General features: G+C 44.2%; 1 protein-coding gene across 1 annotated transcript in view; it reads left to right on the forward strand.

The window, feature by feature from the left end:
* Positions 1 to 844: 844 nt before the first annotated feature.
* mblac1 (metallo-beta-lactamase domain containing 1) overlaps positions 845 to 24,051 on the forward strand; it is a 59,495-nt gene continuing 36,288 nt past the window's right edge. Inside the window, exon 1 of the mRNA XM_037682015.1 lies at positions 845 to 1,288. Coding sequence (XP_037537943.1) covers positions 863 to 1,288 — 426 coding nt within the window. The 5' untranslated portion in view covers positions 845 to 862. The remainder of the gene's footprint in view (positions 1,289 to 24,051) is intronic.

Raw genomic sequence — 24,051 nt, forward strand, 5'->3', positions numbered from 1 at the left:
ACTATAGTTTTATTTATATAAATATATGTTGTGTGTTTTCTTTATTTATCAATGTCATTTATTAATGTTTTATTTATTTATATATATTGTATTTAAACTTAAAATGTATTAATAAAAGAATTGTATTTCTATTGTATTTTCATTGACATTTTAAATCATATAAAATTGTTCTGGGCCAGCTGTGGCCCACATCTGGCACTTACATCTGGCTCACGTCTCAATGAATGACGGGCCACTACTGGTCCGGGTCTGGTTTGCCAGAGGTCAAACGATATCTGGGCCAGCTATGGGCCAGTTGGTGTGTCCTCATTTGGCCCACACCTGGCCCAGTTCTGGCCGCATGTGGGCCACGTCTGGCAAACCAGCTCTGGGCCATGGGGGGCCCGTCATTCATTGAGCCATGTGGGCCAGATGTAAGTGCCAGATGTGGGCCACAGCTGGCCCAGACCAATTTTGCTATGTAAAGTCCAAATCCTTTTCCAGTTAAGGTCATTAATAAAGGTGTTCCAATAAGGTACCACATATGGAGTTGACACAACATCTTTCTGAAATAGTGAACGTGTACGACGGTTGCTGTTATGGGTTGAGGAGAAGCAGATTTGACCAATTTCAAGTTTGGTTGAATCAAAAGGTAATAGAGTTGGATTCTATCTTGCTGTACTTCTATGTAAAATAATTACTCCAGTAGGGGGCCAGGTCAGTTCACAGCGTTACGTTTTTTCCCTGTTCATCTCCTGGTCACACTCCAGGTCAGTAGGTGGCGGTAATGCACCTTCAAAGTTGGTCTGCCAACCGCCATAAAACAATACAACACGAAGAAAAAGAAGAAGCGAACTTTGTGGTCTTGCTTGGATTGTTTGACATGACAGTTCCGGACAGGACTGTGAGTTCTGGTCTGTACCAGAGGGTGTGTTTGTCTGAGACCCAGCTAGAGTTCCCAGGTCTCCCATACTCCGTGTCGGTCTTGAAACCGGGTTTCTGTTTACCTCAGAGCGATGGGACGTTCAGGGCAGACGGAACCATCACCCTCCTAACGGGACCCAGGACAGTTCTGGTGGACACCGGGGGCCCGTGGGACCGGGACTTCCTCCTCCAGTCATTAGGAGACAGGGGTATGGGACCCGGGGACATAAACGTGGTGGTGGGGACTCACGGACATTCGGACCACGTTGGAAACCTGAACCTGTTTCCTTCTGCGTTAATGATCGTGGGCCATGACGTCAGTGAAGGGGACCGGTACCGCCCGAACCGGCTAGCAGAGGGACATGCCTTCATTATTGATGAGCACGTGAGTATTAGAGGTTCATGTGTACTGGTCGGTCAGTTCTAAACAGGGGCGATTTTAGCCTCACTTTGGGGGTGATCCAGCACCCCGACATTTTAATTCTCCACCCCTGAAAAATAAAGAAATCATTATTAGGATTTTATAAAGAAACTCAGTTCTCAAACCTTACTCACCAAAATATTGAATAAATATGGAATTAATATGGAATAAATGATTACAGTCTTAAACGGGCCAGTAAAATCTATAATTGTTGTTGTTGTACGAGTCGGATCCTCGACCTGTCAATCCAGTAGGCTTGTCAGCAACTGACCAATCGCATCACGTTATATTGTTTATTATAGAGAATGGGCAACCATGTGATGGCATATTGCATTCTGGGTTGTGGTCACCATTTTAAAGGACTAGCAAAACACAAGCAACAGAAATGGACCATCAGAAGAGCAAGTGTAAGAAGGCTCCTTACGTTGAAAGCTACACAAGGATGCAAAGGAGAGTTATATCTCGAACATAAGGGTATGGGCTTGATCCATACGAACACCGTGCATGGACAAATGATTTGAACGAGCTACCACCATTAACGTTTCCATATTTGTTTGTAGAGTGAGTGCCTACACATTCGAGCAGTTCAAGAATTATAAATCTCTCGAGTCTCACCTTCAGTTTACTAATGGATGAGTGCAGGATCTGCTGATTTTCAGCGTCAATGACCAGAAAACCGTAGTTCTCACAAAGGTAGGTGAACACCACATACACACACGTCTCTCAACCTACAGAGGCTAAAGACTGCATCACGTTTGGTCACTGCACCTTCAAAACACTACTGTTACATGCTGTTTATGGCGACTAATGTTAGACTGTAAAACTATTCATATTCTGGTTGTATTATATTATCGTATTTCACTTAGACCACATTGGATAACATTTACTTTCAGTGTGGTCTCTAAACAAAACAGTACTGACACGTTGTGTCTGGTTAAAAAAAACAAGAACTTGTTTAAACTTGTTAAAAACTTGTTTTTTATTGTTTTCATTTTTGTTATTATTACTGTAGTAATTTTTACACATTTTGTGTCTTAGGTTTCAGCGCCTCAGTGAACCTCTGCGTAAACAAGCCACGGGTGATTATCAGTTCCAGTGGCCAAGTGGACAGTGCACACTGGGCTGGCATTGCAGAGTCATGACATGTACACACATTGGGGCTCTGCTGTTTAAAATTGAACTAGCACATGCATATACGGGGGGCCAAAACCGTCACTGATGTTCCAGCCTATTGGACGATGCCCACTAATGTTGACAAGGTTCAAGCGGAGGAGTATAATAATAATATTATATATATATATATATATATATATATATTTTTTTTTTTTTTTTTTTTTTCCACTGCCACTTTACCAATTACCAGTTTTAATCTGAAATGATTGTTTAAAGTTGTAAAATCAGGGATTTTTTGTTACTTTTTTTTCTCTACCTAGATTACACTGCCAGTTTACTAGTTTTGAGCGGAAAAGAAGTGGTTGTTTACAGCGTAATAGTTAGTTATTTGTTAACTTTTTATACGTTTAATTCATCACTGTTATATATTGATGTTCACGCTGTTTTTTTTTACCTGTTTTAATGTGAACTGCAGTGATTGTTTTAAGTTGAACATTTAGTTATATTTTCTTATCTTTATTTTTTCGTCATCACTGTTTTATATTGAAGTTTGCAATGTTTTTTAAGCAGTTTTAATCTGACATTTTCTGTGCAATATTCATTTCAGATTTTGTGTTAAAATACATTTTCTAATGTCTTTGTTTACACTGCCAATATTATCTACTTGTTTACAAAACTCATTGTTGTGACACAAATAAATATACTAGAAAATTTAATTATTCTTCCATCATTTATTCTCAATATACAAAATATGAAGATTTAAGAGTTCATGTTCAATTCACAATGTTATTTAATGGTTCAGTTCACAGTGTTATGTAATGGTTAGTTCATGTTCAGTTCATAGTGTTATTTAATGGTTAGTTCATGTTCAGTTATGTCAATGGCATAACAACATGGTAGAATATAAAGGTGCAAGTAGGATGAATGAGTATAAATAAGTATTTTACAGGTAGCAATATTAATTTAAATGTACATTATATATATTGCACATAACTAACAAATTACAGGCTGTGTGACAGGTTATTGCACAGGTAACACTGAGATGAATTATGATGGTAAGGTAGTGACAAATGATACAGCTACATAGTGCAGCAGCAATAAACATATTAGCTGTCACAGATGTGGCTTGTGCAATGTTGTTGTCAAGAGTTCAGTAATCTGACTGTCTTTGAGTCTTTCGTGTGTGATGGCAGGCTCTATTCACACAAGGAGAGCTGTTGGTCAGGCTACTTCTTGTTGTGCCACTAAAGGTCAAATTCTAGAATCACCCCTGGTTCTGAATGCATACCTGCAAACTTGTCGCTTTTCAGCGAAATGAACTAATTTCAAACCAAATTAAAGCTGCAAGCAGCATTGAAGACCCTTGCAGCAAAGCGCCTCTCCGGCCTTACGGCTACCATGGGAGTTCCAGCTAATCCACCCAGTTGCCGTCGTGAACAGTCGTGCCAATCCTGCACGCGTTCACAACGTGGCGCATTTCCCGAATCTTAGACATCGCCTTCTGTCCATGTCGTTACTTGTCCAGCGGCAAGTATTACAAGTATATACGAAACCTGACCTTCCAGACAGGAGTTATGATGACTTCCTGTTTTGTTGCGAATGTTTGACAAGCACTTCCTTTATTCTTTTCAACATGTCATGTGTGGTAATCAACAGTTAGCGAACAAAGTTTCAGTCTAATATCTTACTGTGCGAAGCTGGAAGTGTCATTCAATAATCAACAGTTTTTTTGTTTTTTTTTTACCAGGCGGGGCTTAAGTGATGTCATGAATCAACAATACCAATGTGTCTAGACGTGCTCAACGATGAAGCACCTAAACTCAGGTTCAGATCGGATCAAGTATCACTGAGATATAACTGTTGGAAGAATATAGGGGGCGCACTGGAGTCAAAAGTTAAACAACAATACCAGTGTTTGTATAGGTGCTCAGTAATTACTTACTAAAATTCTGGCCTAGATCGGATGATATTTCACTGAGATATAACTTTTGGAATAATCTAGGGGGCGCACTTAATGTTAAACCACAATATCATTGTGTCTAGACATGGTCACTGATTATGCACAAAAATTCTGGTTCAGATTGGATGATGTATCACTGAGATATAACTATTGGAATAATCTAGGGGGCGCACTTGAGTCAAATGTTAAAGAACAATATCAATGTGTCTGTATGTGCTCACTGATCACGCACATAAAATCTGGTACATATTGGATGATATTTCACTGAGATATAACTGTTGGAATAATCTAGGGGGCGCACTGGAGTCAAAAGTTCCAAAACATTACCAATGTGTCTATAAGTGTTCATGACGCACCCAAAATCTTGTTCAGTTCAGATGATATATCACTGAGATATAAATTTTGGATGGACGGAGATACGTCCTAAGCTGCGCAGTTTAAACCAACAGTTTCGGGGGGGAACACAGAGACAGCCGCGTGCTGTTTGCACCGAGTTTTAACAGTTTTAGAGCAGGGTGTGGTAGAGGAGCGAGACAGAGACGCATCTCAGCTGCGTGCTGTCTGAACTGACAGTTTTTTTTGGGGGGGGGGTCAGAGAGACAGACACACATCTGAGCCGTGCGCTGTTTGTACCGTTGTACAGTTTTCGAGTGGAGGGGGTGCGTTCAACGTGAGGGTTCAGCATGAGGGACGAGGCTGCCTTTAGCGTTTTATCTAGCACACCTGCATTGCGAACCACTAGTTTCACGTTACATCAGTGCCGACAGGTAGTTTGGGGGTGGGGGGTTCGGTAGACGAGGCGCTCGGTTCTGTTGACAGGGCGGGGCGCCCCTCTTGTATAATTGTAGGGGAAACACTGGACTACGTGCTTACACCCTTGGAGCTGTATAGAGCTGCCGTATAGCTGTATGTCTATGGTGCTAGTTACGCCCACAGACGGGGTTCATGTGTGCAGCGCGTGTAGTGCCGAATGGCTTCAATTTACAAGCAGAAAGTTGCTCCTTGTTTGTCTGCAAGGAGAGAGGACCACAGCCTCCCTTCCTCCTCCCTCAGCGTTAAAGTCAGCCTGTGAATGTTATAATGTGAATTCAAAATCTCCACGACCGGACTCCACTTCGTTCCGAGGATGGAGCTGTGTCTGGGATTTCAGCTGGTAAGTTCACATTTGTTAACGCTACTGCAGCTTAATATGTGCATCGCAGTGAGTTAAACTAGGATCCATGTAACGCTAACTTTAAGATATTAGTGTGTAGCTTTATTTTATGGCTATCTATGTAGCTAGCTAAAATCAAAAGCTAACTAAAGATCAACAGTAACAGATAAATCTTAGCTTGTAAAAATGTGCCATCCATCCGGTCAGTTGGTTAAACAGTTCACCTAATTCTCACTGTTTAATCTTAATAATAATAATAATAATAATAAACTTTATTTCTATAGCACCTTCCAACAACGCCTTACATGAGGCTCTGACCCTGATGTGAGGAGGACAAAATAAAAACAAGTTGGGGGCCACAGGACAGTCACAAACTTAAGTTTGCTACCTTTTTCTACAGTGGAGGCTCCATGGTGAAGGTAAATAAGCTGTAAAGGATGTTGTTGACCAGTTAAGCTTTTATCTCTCAGCCTAGATCATGGTTTTTGAGCAATAATAGCACAACCATGTTATTGTTGATGTTTTGTGTTCTAATGTGAATTAGGGAGATGATAAGAACCCTGAACCCCAGAGAATCACAGTTAAGATTCAGGAAGAGATACAGTTGTGCAGAAATCTGCCATCAACCCTAACCTCAGTGAATCCAGTGACCTGGTGGTGGAGTGTGAGGGACACTATGTCAGTGCTATCAAATCTGACAACCAAGTATCTGTGTGTGCAACAAGCATCATCTACACCCTCAGAACGAACATTTCTACTGCTCGAGACACCATCAGCCAGGAGTGGTCTTGTTTGTGTCCAGAGAAAGCAGGCATGTTGATTGAAGAAAAACTGTTAAGTGATAAAGTCCTCAGTGTAACAGTGAGCATTAGACACTGACATGTCACTGGTTTGCGACTGTTCTTTAGACATGGAAATTATTTTGTTTATTTTTATGAAAGAAAACTGCTTGGAATAGAAAAATACCAAAGTTAAAAAATAAAACGTTGGTTACGTACTGTAACCCCAGATTCTATGAGTATAGGTGTAGCCCTTTAAGAGCTGTCGCTTAGTGGGTTTTATCCCATCATGCAAAGCATCGCACTGAAAAGTTTAGTCCACGCCCACCTGCTGTGTGGGCCCCACCCGGTCCGTATAAATTATGTTAATAGCGGGTAATTGGCTCCCAAATAGCTTTTTCTTCAGCCATTTAGGAGCCAGTGAGGCCCGGCGCTTTAAGGGCTACGCCTATACTCATAGAATCTGGGGTTACAGTACGTAACCAATGTTCTATTTCATATAGGCTTCTCCCTATAACAGCTGTCGCTTAGTGGGTTAAGGGCGAAGCAGATGTGGCCCTCGCCTCGCTGGGTCCATTCGAACACCGTACGAAGTGGCAGCTTGCCCAAAAAAACGTCTTGTCACTCAGCTTTCCATATGCGTAATTACGCGTTACGTAATTATGCGTACCATGCACAGACACATGATGTGTAGTTATGCGTTCTGAGTGCATGAACGCCCCAGAACTTTCAACGGGAAAAAGGAAGATGCTGAAAAAAGGGCCATGAACCAACCGATTCACAGCTGAACAGTATGAACAGATTAATAATAACAAGTGAACTGATTATTAATCAAATGAACTGATTGGTAACAATAGTCATGAACTGATTAGTGACAATAGAACCAAAATAACAGTCACAACTTGTGACTGATGACAACATCTCACACTGTAATGCATGCAGTCAGATGTGAGTTTAAACGGGGTTCCATGAAACAACAAAATTCATTCTCTTAAAACACTAAGTACAGAATGTGTCATGGAACAAGCCGTCACTTCACGTAAATAGAAGCGAATAAATGAGCAGGGTGTTGACCACACGGCTACAGTGCAAATATCCTGCATTGTCATACCATTATGCAAAGCAGTCGAAGATGCGATACCTCTAGTCGAGTGCGCCCTGAGGTTATCAGGAGGCTCTAAATCTGATGCTCTGTAGGCTTCAGAAATGGCCTCACACAGCCAGTGTGACAGGCGCTGGGTGGATAACGGGCGACCTGCAGATGCATCTCTATAATGCACAAACAAATGTTGGAGTTTGACGCATTGCAGCTGTGCGCGCTACGTAACACGTCAACGCCCGCACAGGACAGAGAAGATGGAAAGATGTTTCTTCTTCTGATTTGTGGGGGGAAGGGAAAACTCCCTCCAACGATATTGCTCTTGATTTAAAAGAGCTCGTGATGTTTTTAAGCATAAAAGCTGGATTCGGTCTTAGATCAGCTGAGCTGCCGTCATCCTGAATTCTGAGACATGACGGAGCGACAGAGAAGGCAGATAAACCACTCGCCCTCTTAGCGGATGTTAAAGCCAGCAGCAGAGCTGTTTTAACAGACAAGAGTTTAATTGGAGCCTGATCCAAAAGCTCAAATGGAGCTTTGATCAGAGCTCGCAGGACCAGTGTTCCACTGTGGAGCAAGTGGGCGTGAAGCAGGCCTGCGGTTCTGTACACCTTTTAAAAAAACGCTTCATCAGCGGATGATTAATAGCTGTTCTGTCTCCAAAATCTTTGTGACAGGAAGAGATGGCTTCAGCATACGTTTTAATCGTGTTGAACGCCAAATTTCTGTCCATCAGCTGCTGCAGAAAGGACAGCACGTCGCCTAGTGGACATGAGGTAGCCTCTACACCTTTCTCTGTACACCAGCGCTGAAAAGCTGTCCACTTTGATGTGTACAGTGCTGTGGTGGATGCAGCACGTGAATCCTGGATTGTGTGCACTACATCTTGTGGGAGACCCATCCTCTCTAAGCGGATCCGCTCAGCGGCCAGACCCACAGGTGCTGGCCTATTTCTGGGTAACTCCTGATCGCTCCTCCCGCCTGGAGGACAGCGTTCTCCCTCCACGGAAGTTTCCACGGGCGCCCCGATAACAGGCGTCGTAGAACTGGGAACCATGGTGCGTTCACGCGCTCGAGAGCCACCAGGAGAGCTGTCGATCCCTCCTCCTGAACTCGGTTCAGAAACCGTAATATCAGAGGAGGTGGAAGGAACGCGTAAAGAAGCGTTTTGGGCCATGGGCTATGAGCAAACGCGTCCACCCCCAGCAGTAGTTCGTCTCGCGGGCTCAGTTAAAATCGTAGTTGACACTGAGCGTTTTCTTGTGTCGCAAACAGGTCCACAGCCACTTTGCCAAATTTCTGCCACGTCTGGGCCATCAGATCGGGGTGAAGGGTCCAGTCCCCGTGACGCGGACCGCCCCTGGACCTCACATCTGCCCTTTGTTCAGAACACCGGGGATGTACACTGCTCTGATGGAGAGCAGATTTTGGTGTGCCCAACACAGTAGTTTTCTCACAATGTGTAACATTTAGGCTAAGCGCACACCCCCCTGCCGGTTTATGTAAGCAGCAGTAACTTTGTTGTCTGTGTGAATCAAAACGTGTTGATTCTGCAGCTCAGGAGCAAAGTATTGAATCACATTCAGAACTGTGTGACATTCCAGAACGTTTATATGCGCTGTTGTGTGAGAAGGCCACAGCGCCCCTACAGCTCGAGATAGGCATGCCCCCCCCAACCTGACAACGACGCGTCTATGAAGACTGACACGTGTGACATAGGTCTGCTGACAGGGACTCCCTCAGACAGAACCAGGGTTTTTTCCCAGTGTCAAAGGTCTGTTCTCACGTAGGGAGGAACAGTGATCATCCGTCTCTTTTGCTTTACCGGATCCACGTGCAGACGAGCAAACTATCTCTGGAGGCGTCGCATGTGTAGTAAACCTAGCGGGACCACTGTGTGAGCTGACGACATCGTTCCTAACAGCTTCATGACGGAAATAGCTGTTACTACTCTGCCGGGTCTTACGTGGCGGAGCTGGACCCTTAGAGTGTCGATTCTCATCTGTGATAAACGAGCCCTCATGATGGTCGAGTTTAACTCCACTCCCAGATAAACAATCGTCTGGGCCGAGAGAATCAAGCTTTTTTTCCAATTTATGGCGAAGCCCAGATTTAGCAGGTGTGATGTCAACACCTGAGCCTGCGCCGCTGCTTCCCGTCTGGAGCGTGACAGCAGCAACAGATCGTCTAGGTAAAACAAAACTCTCATCCCTGCTCTGTGTAATGGTTGCAGGGCCGTCTCCACACACTTTGAGAACGTACGAGGTGCAAGGGAATAACCGAACGGCATCCTGTTGTACTGGTATTGCATCCCTTGGAAGGAGAAGCGCAGAAATTTTCTGTGTTTTGGGATGATCGGTATGTGGAAGTAGGCGTCTTTCAGATCGAAGGAAATAAACCAGTCGTTTCTCTGGATGTTGTCCAACAGTTGTCTGGTTGTCAACATGTGAAACGGTCTGTCCACGATCGCCTTGTTGAAAACTGGCAGATCCAAAATCGGTCTCGTTCCTCTGGTCGGTTTTGGAACCAGGAAGTAACGTGAGTAAAAACCTGTGTTTTCCTCTCCGTCGGGAACACTGGAGATTACCTCTTTTACCAGAAGTTCCTGGACTTCTGCATTTAGGGATGAGACCTGGTCTGGTGATGACAGGGCCGTCTCTAAAACTCCTCCGAACGGAGGGGGTCGGGTTGCAAATTGCAGCATGTAACCCCTACTTATCAGCTTGGCCATCCATCTGTCTGGCGAGCATGTTCGCAGCCACTCCGCGTAACGTTCGTAGAGGGGACCCACGTTTAGGTGATGTGTCATGTTTTTTACGGACGTCAGCCAGTCTACCGCCTCGACCGCCGTCATGCGCCACGGAAGTGACCCAAGGCGAGGCTTCCTCGAAAGGGCTCTGAGCGTGCCTCTGTGCCACGCTCGGGCTGCGGGTTCACATTCTTGTCTATGTGGACCGGCGTGTGAAAACTGTTGGCGCCGCGGGAGTGTGCATTTGACACCACTGCGGTGAGATGCGTGCCACTCCTGCTGAGACCGAGGTTCTTCACTGGGCTCGTTCTGTGGTCTCACATTTATGCTGACGTGAGCGGGCGAGCGCTGAGAAGCAGTGTGCGTGCCTTAATCAACGCCGCTCCGTTTGAATGAAGGCTGTAGGCGCCGCGGAAGCATGAGTTTGCTTCGGTGAGGCGCGTGCCGCTCCTGTTGAGAGCGAGGTTTCTCACTGGACCCGTTCTGTGGTCTCACATTTATGCTGATGAGAGCCGTGAGCGCTGGGGAGCAGTGTGCACGCCTTCATCAACGCAGCGCTGTTTGAGTGAAGGCTGCTGGCGTCACAGGAGTGCACGTTTGACACCGCTTTGATGAGAAGTGTGCAGCTCGGGCTGAAAACGAGTTATTCCACTGAACTCGTTCTGCGGACCACATTCGCTTCACGGCTCCAACCTGGACAGATTCGCTCCGAAAGCTTCCACCAGGCTCGGCTCCAGGGGGGGTACAGAGGGAAAGTTCCGCTCGGTGAACCCCTCCACTCTGGTGATGGGAGCAAAAGTGGAGACGGGGGCCCTCAATTTATCAGGACTGGCCGCAGTCTCGTTCCAGTAGGACGCCACTGCTGGAAAACGGGGCCAGATGGGATCAGGACAGCGAGCCAGGGTGGAGCCAAACCTTCCCGCTAGATCATCCGATCTGGGTGGGGGGAGGAGAGGGACGGAAAGTCCCTTTGTGTTGGCAGCTTCCTGGATAATGCCGGGCAGCTCCAAGAAGAGGGCACTGATGGCAGGGAGCGATGTGGCCGTTGAGGCGGGAAAGCCCGGAGGGGGTGAGCATCCGCTCGGCCCCCCTCGTTCCAACACTATGCTCTCTGGGAGGAAGCGAGCATCGGGGCTGCTGCTGACGTCACCTGTCCCAGAGGAACCATCCGATTCGCTCCGAGAGCCGGCGTCGAAGAAGTCAATGGCATCGTCCAGCGAACAGTCTCCCGTCACGGACAGGCAGTCCTCAACGTTAGCCTTAAACAAGGCTACTCTCCTCTGCCTTTCCTCCGAAGGAAGGAGGTCACAGAGGTGGCAGGAGGAGGCGCGGGCAATGTGGCGGGGACCCAGGCATCCTTCGCAGGTGTCGTGCCAGTCAAAACTCAGCAAGTAGCCGGTCTTGCAGCACGGACACAGGCGGATGTTGTTGGTGCTGGGCATCTTGTTGAAGGTCAGCGCTATTAGCTTGCTGAAGAAAATTGTGAAGACTCTGCGGTCTACACTCATCTCCAGGCCAGCGGTCACTCTTTCAGGGATGAAGATGTGCACATCCTGGATAGAGAGGAATGATGGTTTGAGAAAGGAGTAAAGGAGGCCATCTTTGTGAAAAGAAACCGTCCATCGTTAAACAGGGGTGGAGGCCTACGTGTTCAATTGTCCCCCTCTTACAATGCTGTGATTGCTAGTATCACTCAGCCCTCTGTGAATAGTAAACAGCCATCAGTGTGCTAATGATCCATTGTTAGGCTGATGGTCCTTCTTGAGCATGTGATCAGCTGGTTTTGGTTGTCAGCAGCAAAACTGATTGATCCACTCTGAGAAGGTGCTATTTAAGAGACTGAGCTGAATACAGCACCTCAGACTGAGGAAGTCTCTCGGATGAAAGACTAAACGTTTCTACATTTTTTTGTTGTTTTGCTTTGGTTTTTTTGAATGTCCAGAGGACCAGATTTAACTTTTTTAGATTTTTCTACCTGGATTATTGAGCATGCATCAGGATATTTTAAACCACTTTGGCCAGGATTGCCTCAAACTAGTTAGAGAGTTTGAGAAAACAGCAAGGAAGAGGGCAGACTACAGGAACCATTTGCCATTCAACCTCAGATGTCGACAAAGTGGCATCATTCCCAAGAGCCTGGAACTAAAATCTTCGGTCAGCGGGCACCGGGCAAGCAAGATCCTTCAGAAGGCACAGACCCAGCTGCTGAATGAACGGGTGAGACGGACCAATTTTACTATTGAGGCCTTGAAGGCCAAAGAAGAGCACATTAAACAGAAACTAACTATGTGTCTAGATCAGACCACACTTCAGCAAGTGTTGGACTGTACAGATCTGGCACGCTTAGCACAGCATGTCAAGTCCAAGACTCGACAACAAAACAAGTTGAACTTACTAATAACTCATCAACACCATCACTATTCCAATAACAACACATTCAGTGTAGGTCAACACTCCAGTAGTCAATTACATGCCCGGGAGACAGAAAAGTGGGTGAAGAATTTATCTGACAGACAGCTCACCCAGCCGGAGACAGAGATTATTGCCAGGGGACTGAACTTTGCGGTTGCACCAAGTAGAATTCCTCTGGTGGAGATGATCACAGCTACTGAGTCAGCCATCCGCAACAACAAAATTAAAAAGGCTGAAGCAGAACAGCTCAGAATCAAAGTTTCAGCCTGCCTCAGCAATGCCAAACCACCACCTTCCAACATCAGTAGAGAGGAGAGGGACGCACTCACCACTCTTAGCAAGGACAAAAACATCATCATTCTCCCAGCAGACAAAGGAAGGTGCACAGTGATTTTGAACCAGAAAGACTATCATGAGAAAGTTATGACACTCCTTAGTGACTTAAACACTTATGAACCTCTGAAAAGAGATCCAGGAAGTGGATACAAGAAGAAATTGATAGATTGCCTGAAAATTTTGGAGCAGGACAAGGCTATTGACCATTTTCTGTACCACAGACTGTACCCAGGGGAGGCCACACCTAGTCTGTATGGTTTACCTAAAATCCACAAACAAGGTGTACCTTTAAGACCAATCGTTAGCATGATTAACTCTGTCACTTACAATGTTTCCAAATATCTGGCGTCTGTACTCATCCCTTTAGTTGGCAGCTCAGAACACCACATACAGAACACCATGGACTTTGTGGATAAGGTGAGGGATGTCATCATGGAGACTGATGAAACAATGGTCTCTTTTGATGTCACATCACTCTTTACGTGCATTCCTGTTGATGATGCAGTAGAGGTGGTCAGTTTTAGATTAAAATCAGACATCACTCTGAGCAGCAGGACCACGCTTTCCACAGAACAACTGTGTCAACTCTTGAAACTGTGCCTGCAGTCAACCTACTTCACATATGGGGAGCAATATTATAGGCAGAAACATGGGTGTGCTATGGGGTCTCCAGTTTCTCCTATTGTTGCCAACCTGTACATGGAGGAGGTAGAACAGAGAGCCTTGACGTCCTTTTCAGGGACACCACCAAGTCATTGGTTCAGGTATGTTGACGACACCTGGGTTAAAATTAAATCTCAGGTAGTCCAAGATTTTACTGACCACATCAACTCTGTGGATAAATACTTCAAGTTCACACGAGAAGATGAAAAAAATGGCAAGTTGGCTTTCTTGGACTGTGAGGTCTCAGTCTCTGATAGAGGACATTTGCAAACTGAGGTGTACCGCAAACCCACCCACACAGACCAGTATTTGCAGTTTGACTCCCATCACCCTTTGGAGCACAAGTTAGGAGTCATCAGGACTCTGTATCACAGAGCAGACAGCGTCCCCACTAGCTCAGGAGCCAGGCAGAAGGAGAAATCCCACACAAGACAGGCTCTAGAGCAATGTGGATATCCTAACTGGGTCTTCCTAAAAGCAGAGAAGAAACCCAAACAGGACTCCAGTCAGCCAACAGGTGAAAAGGAGGAACCCAGACCCAGACCAGTGGTCATTCCATATGTTGAGGGAGTATCAGAGAAACTGAGACGTTTATTTTCTAAACATAACGTCCCAGTGGCTTTTAAACCCCAAAATACATTACGGAAAAGACTGGTTCATCCCAAAGATCCATTCCCCCGGCACAAACAGAGTAATGTTGTGTATGCTGTTCAGTGTCAGGAGGGCTGTGATCAGTCTTACATCGGGGAAACTAAACAGCCACTGGCCAAAAGGATGGCCCAGCACAGAAGATCAACATCATCAGGCCAGGACTCTGCGGTCTACACTCTTCTCCAGGCCAGCGGTCACTCTTTCAGGGATGAAGATGTGCACATCCTGGATAGAGAGGAATGATGGTTTGAGAGAGGAGTAAAGGAGGCCATCTTTGTGAAAAGAAACCGTCCATCGTTAAACAGGGGTGGAGGCCTACGTGTTCAATTGTCCCCCTCTTACAATGCTGTGATTGCTAGTATCACTCAGCCCTCTGTGAATAGTAAACAGCCATCAGTGTGCTAATGATCCATTGTTAGGCTGATGGTCCTTCTTGAGCATGTGATCAGCTAGTTTTGGTTGTCAGCAGCAAAACTGGTTGATCCACTCTGAGAAGGTGCTATTTAAGAGACTGAGCTGAATACAGCACCTCAGACTGAGGAAGTCTTTCGGATGAGAGACAAAACGTTTCTACATTTTTTTGTTGTTTTGCTTTGTTTTGTTTTTTTTGAATGTCCAGAGGACCAGATTTAACTTTTTTAGATTTTTCTACCTGGATTATTGAGCATGCATCAGGATGTAATGTGTAACGTAATTAATCATAAAATTGGCACCGAAAAAAGAACCATCAAGGAACCAACACCGAAGTGAAGGTACCGACATCGACACAGATACCAATTTTTTTAGAAAGGTACCCAACCCTAGTCTGTATACATAGTTCCCATGTGACATAACATCTGGGGAAATATCGGCGCACCTCCATCTTGTTAGGCTGCCTCTAGCTGCAGTTAATCTGCTTAATTAATTTTCTCGAGATTTTTTTCCTTTCTTTAAATAAATTGCATTGGTTGTTTCGTGCTAGTTTAGAGGATGTTACAACCAGGGAGATGTTTCCGCAAAGCACAGTTTTCACTTAATCCCAAAAATAAGGAAATGTGAAAGACCTCAAATGGAGGAGCTCACTGCAGAACACGGTTGAGTCTGGCTAAGGATCTGCCCTCTAAGACGTTATGCTCCGATCACTTTTTGTCTGGTAAACAAAAAATTTTGTATAAATAATTTTGTGAAACAATGTCAGAGTATAACTGTATGTGTTGGAACTGTTTTTTTTCTTCACGATTTAGTGTCTTTACAACTGTAATTAGCTTAGCAATGCTATGCTACGTGCTAACCTCCACATCGTAACACTCATGGCAACAAAGTTCTGGTTCTAGTCTCATGTTGAGCCTGTTTGTTGTCAGGAGGCTGCATCATATTTTATTTTAAATCTTTATTTAACCATTTAGATTTGATTCAGACTTTCAAATCTCTTTTCCAAGATAGGCCAGGTCAAGAATTGCATTACAGCAGCACACAAAACATCACCCCTCATTAAACCAGATTTATTAAAGCGCACTTAAAATAATGATGGTAAATAAAAGAAGAGAAAAACACACAAAGCTACAATTGTAATCAAATGTGAGTAAATATCAGTTAAAGCATTTTCTAAACAAATCTTCAATAATTAATATATATATATATATGTGTGTGTGTTATACATATACAGTATATACATACACTGTGTGTATGTATATACTGTACAATTTATCATATGTGTTAAAAGTTACCCGAACTGAAAACTTTGGTTGAATGCAGAGGTTCGCACCCTGCTGGAACCTAGGAACACAGCCTTTAGGTCTGGAAACTCACAGGAGCTGAGAAGGACAAGGAAAGTGCTGGTTGCTGGTATTAAGAATCGGAATCAGTTTATTATTGCCATGTCAATGAACGAGGTTCACAAACTAGGAATTTGCTTCGACATAAGGTGTGAATAGTAATAAAGTAAAAATGAGAACATCACATAAGACATAAGACCTGTGTACACCCACAAATAAAGTAAAATTAAAAACATAACATAAACATGTGTACACCCATACAATAGAAAACAATAAAAAAGCTTAGAAAACAGTACAGATGGAGTATTCAATTATAATACAGATGTAATGTGACCAAAGCAGAAATTATGAGGTAGCATTATGTGTGTTCAGGAGTCCAACAGCGGAGGGGAAGAAACTGTTCTTATGGCGGGAGGTTCTGGTCCGTATGGACCGAAGCCTCCTGCCTGAGGGGAGTGGTTCGAACAGGTGAGGTGCAGGGTGAGCAGGGTCAGCTGTGATCCGACCTGCTCTCCTCACAGTCCTGGGATGGAAGGCTGCAGCCGATCACCTTCTCAGCTGAGCGCACAACGCGCTGCAGTCTCAGTCTGTCCCTGGCAGCGGCCCCGGCGTACCACACCGTGATGGAGGAGCTGAGGATGGACTCGATGATGGCCGTGTAGAACTGCAACATCAGCTTGGCCGGCAGCTTGGTCTTCTTCAGCTGTCGCAGGAAGTACAGTCTCTGCTGGGCCTTCTTGATGAGGGAGCTGATGGTCGGCTCCCACTTGAGGTCCTGGGTGATGGTGGTGCAGAGGAACCGATAAGAGTTTGCAGTGGTGATGGGGGTATCATTACAGGTGAGGGGGGGCAGAGGGGCTGTGGCATTCCTGAAATCCACAATCATCTCCACTGTCTTCCGGGCATTGAGTTCCAGGTTGTTGCTGCTGCACCAGGTCACCAGCCGGTCCACCTCCCTCTTGTATGCAGACTCATCACCGTCCGAGATGAGCCTGATGAGGGTGGTGTCATCTGCAAACTTAATAAGTTTCACAGAGTCATGGCTGGAGGTGCAGCAGTTGGTGTACAGGGAGAAAAGCAGGGGGGAAAGCACACAGCCCTGTGGAGATCCTGTGCTTACAGTCCGAGTGTCCGAGACAGCTCTCCCCAGCCGCACGCACTGACTCCGGTCTGTCAGGAAGTCTGTGATCCACCTGCAGGTGAAGTCAGGTACATGGAGCAGGGAGAGCTTGTCTTGGAGCAGAGCAGGGAGGATGGTGTTAAATGCGGAGCTGAAGTCCACAAACAGGATCCTGGCGTAGGTTCCTGGGGAGTCCAGGTGCTGCAGGACGAAGGGAAGACCCAGGTTTATTGCATCATCTACAGACCTGTTGGCCCTGAAGGCAAACCGCAGGGGGTCCAGGAGGGGGTTGGTGATGGACTTGAGGTGAGATGAAACCAAGCGTTCAAAGGTTTTCATGACTACAGACGTGAGAGCTACAGGTCTGTAGTCATTTGGTCCTGTGACACATGGCTTCTTGGAGACAGGAACGATGATGGAGGACTTGAAACAGGCTGGGACGTGGCATGACTCCAGAGAAGAGTTGAAGATCCCTGTGAAGACCAAAGCCAACTCTCCAGCACAATGTCTCAGCGTGGAGGGTGACACAAGGTCTGGGCCTGCAGCCTTATGTGTATTCAGCCTTTTAAAAAGCCTCCTTACTTCATTCTCTTGTACAGAGATAGCAGGGGGTTGTCGGGGGCAGTCCAAAGTCGTTAAACCAGTTGGGCTGGGGTTGGTGTGGAGGATGGAGGAATGTGAGTCCATGACTTCAAAGCGTGAATAGAAGTCGTTCAGATCGTTTGCCAGTTTGAGATTGTCTGTAGAATGAGGTGCTCTGGGCTTGTAGTTAGTTATCTCTTTCAGCCCCCTCCAGACAGAGGCAGAGTCGTTTGCAGAGAATTGTTGTTCCAGCCGTGTGTTGTACCTGGATTTAGCCTTCGACACCTCCCTGCTAAATCCATACTTCGCACGTCTGTAGTTGTCTCTGTCCCCCTCTCTGAAAGCAGCCTCTTTCTGCTGATGAAGCTGTCTTAGTTTGGATGTGAACCAGGGTTTATCATTATTGAAAATGACTCTGGAGCGTCATGGGATGATGCTGTCCTCACAGAAATGTATATATATATATGACGTCACAGTGTTTGTGTATTCGTCTAGACTGTCTGTAGAAGCCCTGAACAGGTCCCAGTCTGTGGTGTCCAAACACGTGCGTAGCTCCTATTAAGAGGGCCAAGGCCACATATGCACAGAGGATCTATGGTCAATTCACCTCACAAGACCCACGGAGCATGTGGAGGGGCATTAAGTGTATAACAGAGATTATAAAGGCAGGAGTGAACAATGCCCTTGAGACCCATCACTGCCTGATACTCTCAACAAGTTCTGTGCATGCTTTGAAGTCCCAAAAAGACCACCCAGCTCCAGACTCACCTCACCACCAGATGAAGAGCTTTGTGGCATGACCTCAGCAGAAGTAAGGAGTACTTTCAGGAGGATTAACCCTCACAAGGCAACCGGCACAGACAACAACCCCGGGAAGGTGTGGAAAGACTGTGCCGATCAGCTCTGTGAGGTGCTGGCCGACATCTTTAACTCTTCACTCACCCTGGCAACAGTTCCCACCTGCCTGAAGACTGCCACCATCATCCCAGTCCCAAAAAGCTCTACAGTGACAGGTCTGAATGACTATCGGCTATTAGCCCTAACCCCGATAGTCACTGACTGCTTTGAAAAATTGGTCATGACCCACATCAAAACAATCATCAACATCAACAAGGACCCTCACCAGTACACATACTGTGAGAACTATCAACAGAGGATGCCATCTCCTCTGTAGTCCACACTGCTGTCACCCACCTGGAGCAAAAGACTCTTACGTATGTTCTTTGTGAACGTCACATCTGCCTTCAATATTATGATCTCCCAAACCCTAATGGACAAACTACTCACACTAGGCCTAAGCCCCTCCATTTGCAACTGGGTCCTAGACATTGTAGTATGTCAGGACAGCTTTGCTATGGACACACTGGCCACCATTTATGTTATTTAAAACATGTACGGGCCACTATTTATGTAGTGAGCTAAGGCGTTAACTTCACTACTAATTAATTATTCTTAAAGCTAGTTCAAGCACAAAGAATATTAATTATTTAATTACAATGGATTATTTTCTTTTTCGAGTTAAACTTCTGCCATGTGACCAAGATAACTGTGAGTGGAGTGTTTAACTCAGTGACATGAGACGTCATTTTATCTTTGACCTGTCAGAATAAATGCGGTCATTTATTTAACAGAATCAAAATTTAACATCAAAACATGTACACATTGATTTGCTGATCTGTTTCTGATTAATAAACTTGGCAAGCTTTACTAACAAGACAACAGAACATTACTGATTGAGGCTGATTCATCTCTGAAGGCAGCTAGTTTGTTTACTGGCAAAAAGAAAAGTTTAAGAGATGAGAAATAGATTTAAGGAGTAAGTTTAGATTTAAGGATGAAAGTTATGTGTTGAACCAGAACATTGCACCCTTCCTCTGACCTCATCTCAGCCCTCCGGTACACTCAGGGCGTGAACGCCTTGTTACCTGAGCAGAGGATTCTTCAACTCTGGAACAGGGGTCCATTGGCACGCTACCTTTTCAGCATCTCCGGTCAGGGTGGCTGAGAATCTTTAGAAGTAGTTTCATATGCTCCGCTCAACAGAGTAAGCTGCAGTCGAAGTTGAGAGCATGTACTGCTCGGGTTGAGTGCACAACGATGCGAGCTGTGACTCTGCTGAAATGGAGGGACCCTTTGCACATGGTCCCATCTATCCGCTACTTAGTTGAGTCTCATCTCTGACTGAAAGTTCCAGCAAGACTGGAAAAGACTAAGACTCGTGAAGACTAAGACTTAAGACTCCGACTGAGTTCCAGGACTGCCTGCATAGTTCCAAGAAGTGTTCCTTTTAAGGGGGTATCCACCTCCTGTTACGTGGTACTTCCTGATTGGTTGAAACAACCATCAGGGGTGTGGTTCTAGTGATGTCAGAGGGTCACTAGAAGTCAAGAGACAGCAGGAATATTTTTAAAAAACAGTTAGTACAGACAGAGAAATATTATGACGAGGTGAGACAGAGCAGGTGCCAGTTGAAGTTATTTACTGTCTGCGAGTTTTAAAAACAAGACACTTCGTTCTAATAACACGTCTCTGACTTTTGACCGACATCCACTACTACTCCTCATTCAGACAGAAGACTAAATGCACACTTATTTCGTAAATTTAATTGTATGATCAAGGTCTAATGAGGTTTAAAAATCATTAATACTGTTTCACAGTTGATTTAAATGAGTGGTTCACTTCAACATTTAGAAATGGTATGAACTAAACACACTTTTTGATTATCAAGATATTGTAAAATAGTAATGATAATATGAAAAAGAAGAGTGTTCTTTCAATTGATTAATTCAGGATACAATTAAATAGTCTCTTGATGAGATAATTTGTATTTCTGGATTCAAATCAATGAAATAACAGTTCCTGTCCCCTGAAGGTCTTCAGAGACAGGTTGAGGTCGGAGGTCTAGCTCACTACAACATCTTAACAAACAGACCGCAGTCAGTGAGGTTCCACAACTTCTCCTCCTCCACCATAACGCTCAGCACTGGCTCCCCTCAGGGATGTGTGTTGAGCCCTCTCCTCTTCACTCTGCTCACGTCTGATTGTGCACCTACTCATCCAGGCTGTCACATTGTAAAGTTTGCAGATGATACAGCGGTGGTTGGATGTATCAAGCAACGATGAGTCTAGCTACAGGCAGGAGGTGGAACACATGGAGAGCTGGTTGCAAGGAGACAGGACATCCTTGTAAAATAGATTGATGATCTCAATGGATTTCTTCCTTGTAAAATACAGTAATAATTAAAAAAAACCTTCACATCAATGTGAATAATACAAAGAAGATGATCGTGGACTTCAGTTGGAACAAACACACCTACTACCCCTGAATATAAGAGGATCTGCGATGGAAGTGGTCTCCAGCTATAAGTACTTGGGTGTGCACCTGAATGACAACCTCAACTGGGGCAACAACACCACCAGCCTGATCAAGAAAGCTCATCAGAGACTCTACTTCCTCAGACAGCTGATGCGGGCTGGTCTGGGAAGCTCAGTCCTCATCTCCTTCTACAGGTGTGCAGTGGAGAGCATCCTGTGCTCCAACATCAACGTGTGGCATCGAGGCTGCACAGCTGCAGAAAGAAAAGCTTTACAGAGAGTGGTGAAGGCTGCACAGAAGACTGTTGGAGTCAGTCTCCCCACCAACACAGACATTTACACCTCCAGATGTAGGAAGAGGGCTACCTGCATCATGAAGGACCCCACTCACCCAGCACACACACTTTTTGTCGTGCTCCCCTCAGGAAGGAGGTTAAGGAGCATTAAGTGTAAAACCACTAGACTGAGGAACAGCTTCTACCCTGAAGCTGTTAGACTCATGAATTTCTATCCAGAATAATCACTGTGATTTCATGTTGTTGTGTTCATTTGTGTTCATCTGCTCACACAGACTCATGTTCGTGCTGCTGTTTGGTGTATTGTTTTTATGCTACTAGTGCTTTGTTTATATTTAGTTGATGTTATTTAGTTCATATCTTAGATCTTATTATTGTTTTTATTTTACATTTTATTGTTGGATGTAACTGGGACACTACATAATTTTGCTCCACCAAATGTACCACATGTGGTGCTAACAACAATAAAGAAGCTCTGATTCTGACACACACACACACACACACATTGTATTTAATATACATAATATTTGAACACTGCAACATTGTCAGACTAGAACTATCAGTTTGTTTTGATTCTGAGTTCCTCTTTACTCTCATGTGTGAATAAAGCAGTGGGATGCATCTGTACTGAAAATATTCCATAACACAAGTTCATCTTTTGGGTATTACAACATTTGTTCTATTGAATTATTTGTTTTTTCAGGAAGACCTGCACACAAGTCAAACACAGACTGGTCTCCTACACTGAAGTTGACAGACACACTCTGAGAAAGTCAGCAGGTAATGAGCAACCAGCACAATAATTCAAAAATATTAAAGTACATCTAAGATAAAAAATGACTAAAATCAATATAAAATTGAACATATATCTTTGTAAATGAGTAAAAATGTTACGAGCAACTGTATTTATTTTTTTCTACTTGACTTTAGACTTTGTGATGCAAACATGACAGTGTTTACTAAACTTTTTTTTTAAGGTACAAATGAGTGAAGGACCAAGTTCGATCCAAAGAAAAGCTCCAGTGAGTGTGCGAGGACTCTCCTAGACCTGGGTACAGTCTCAGATCATAGACCTGGGTACAGTCTCAGATCATAGACCTGGGTACAGTCCTGGATCCTGAGGGGTTGGCTGGTCCAATCGTCCCACATGACGACGAGGAATCAGTTCCAGTTTGTGAACTGGCGCTGCAAGACCGACATTATACATAACATGCTCCTGTTTCTGAACTCTAGAAATTATTAAAAGAAAATATTATATTTTTAAAAAGTCAGTTAAATAATTTGAAGTTAAATGAAAAAAGCTTTGAGAATAACTTTAAAGTAAGAAACTACACTGGCCTCCATCATTCCTTGTTGAAGAGTGTTTTTGATCTGGTATTTATTCTGTAGCCCACTATGATAAGCTACATGTAGATGTCATACATTAAAAGACATAAAATCACCCAGAGTTCTTATATTGTATTCAATTGATTAGCATTGTAAACACAACCTATAAATATTTGTAATGTCAAATCAGTGTTTTATAATCATTTCAGTACATGTAAAAATCCAAAAACTCTAGTCTATCAATTATCATTAATTAAAACACATTGCTTAATAAAATCAGTAAGTTTGCAGTTTCAAAGTGTTTGATTGGTTAAAAATATATTTTTAAAACGCTCCTACATCTATATGAAAAAGTAAAATCAGAATGTAGAAAACTCTTTACTGTGCTGGTAACGTTAATTTGATATTAATAATGATAATGTCAATTTGATAACAATAAACTTTCACAGCTAGATCAGCATGAATCTGAAAGAAACCTCAGTCCTGATAAGTAACACCCTCATTTGATGCGTGATGTTCTCAGCCCAGGGAGTAGAACCAGTGATTTCTTCCCCCTGGCATGCCACTCCATTCCCCCTCATCAGTGGCATTTCCTCCAACATCTAGTAGGCCGGAAGATGTCCGACCTCCATCCTTCAAAACCTCTGTCATTGGACTCGCAACGCCACTGTCCGCGTCTCGTTTGGAGCTGCATTATCAGGGAAAAAATAACACACATTCTTCTCCCACAATATCCCAAAACTCCATCAGTTGTCTATATAAATGTCTATAGTCTTATTATGAGTTATTGAAAATTATCATTCATTATGGGTAAGTCAATGGTTCATATTTCAGTTCATACTCGTCTGACACCTCTCTGGGAACGGTGATCACAAACTCACACAGGTGACCCTTGTGTTCACCTTTCCTGGAGCTTCTTCAGCTTAGATAACCTGAACAGGTGATAAGAGACACAAACAGCACAACACCCTGCAACCAGCCAGACAGAGTCCATCCTTCTACCCATCATCCTATTCCTGTCAAGTTTTTCTGAATTGAGCCATCACTATAATTTAACATTTTATCATTAGCCATCACTATAATTTAACATTTTATCATTAATATGCCTGTAACTCTGTCACTGAACATTTTAAGTGATTTAGAAGTCAGATATCTCGCAGAGTTTTTGCTCGTTACATACAATATTCCAGCCGACTTTATCATCCAAAACAACCTCCAAAATTTAGCTTATCTACATTATAGAAGAATCAATAGTCGTTACTTAAAATCATGAATTGTGTCTTTCCTGATTATCAATAATTACTTGTATTCAGTCATCCATTACACTCGGATACCTCACAGGTTGTTCCATCTGCCCAATTTAGGTTTACAATTCTCCATCTGGTATCTCCTGTAGAGAGAAAAATGTGTGTGGGGGGG

The sequence above is a fragment of the Nematolebias whitei genome, chromosome 1 (assembly GCF_014905685.2).
Source record: "Nematolebias whitei isolate Nwh7 chromosome 1, NemWhi1, whole genome shotgun sequence".
NCBI classification, from domain to species: Eukaryota; Metazoa; Chordata; class Actinopteri; order Cyprinodontiformes; family Rivulidae; genus Nematolebias; species Nematolebias whitei.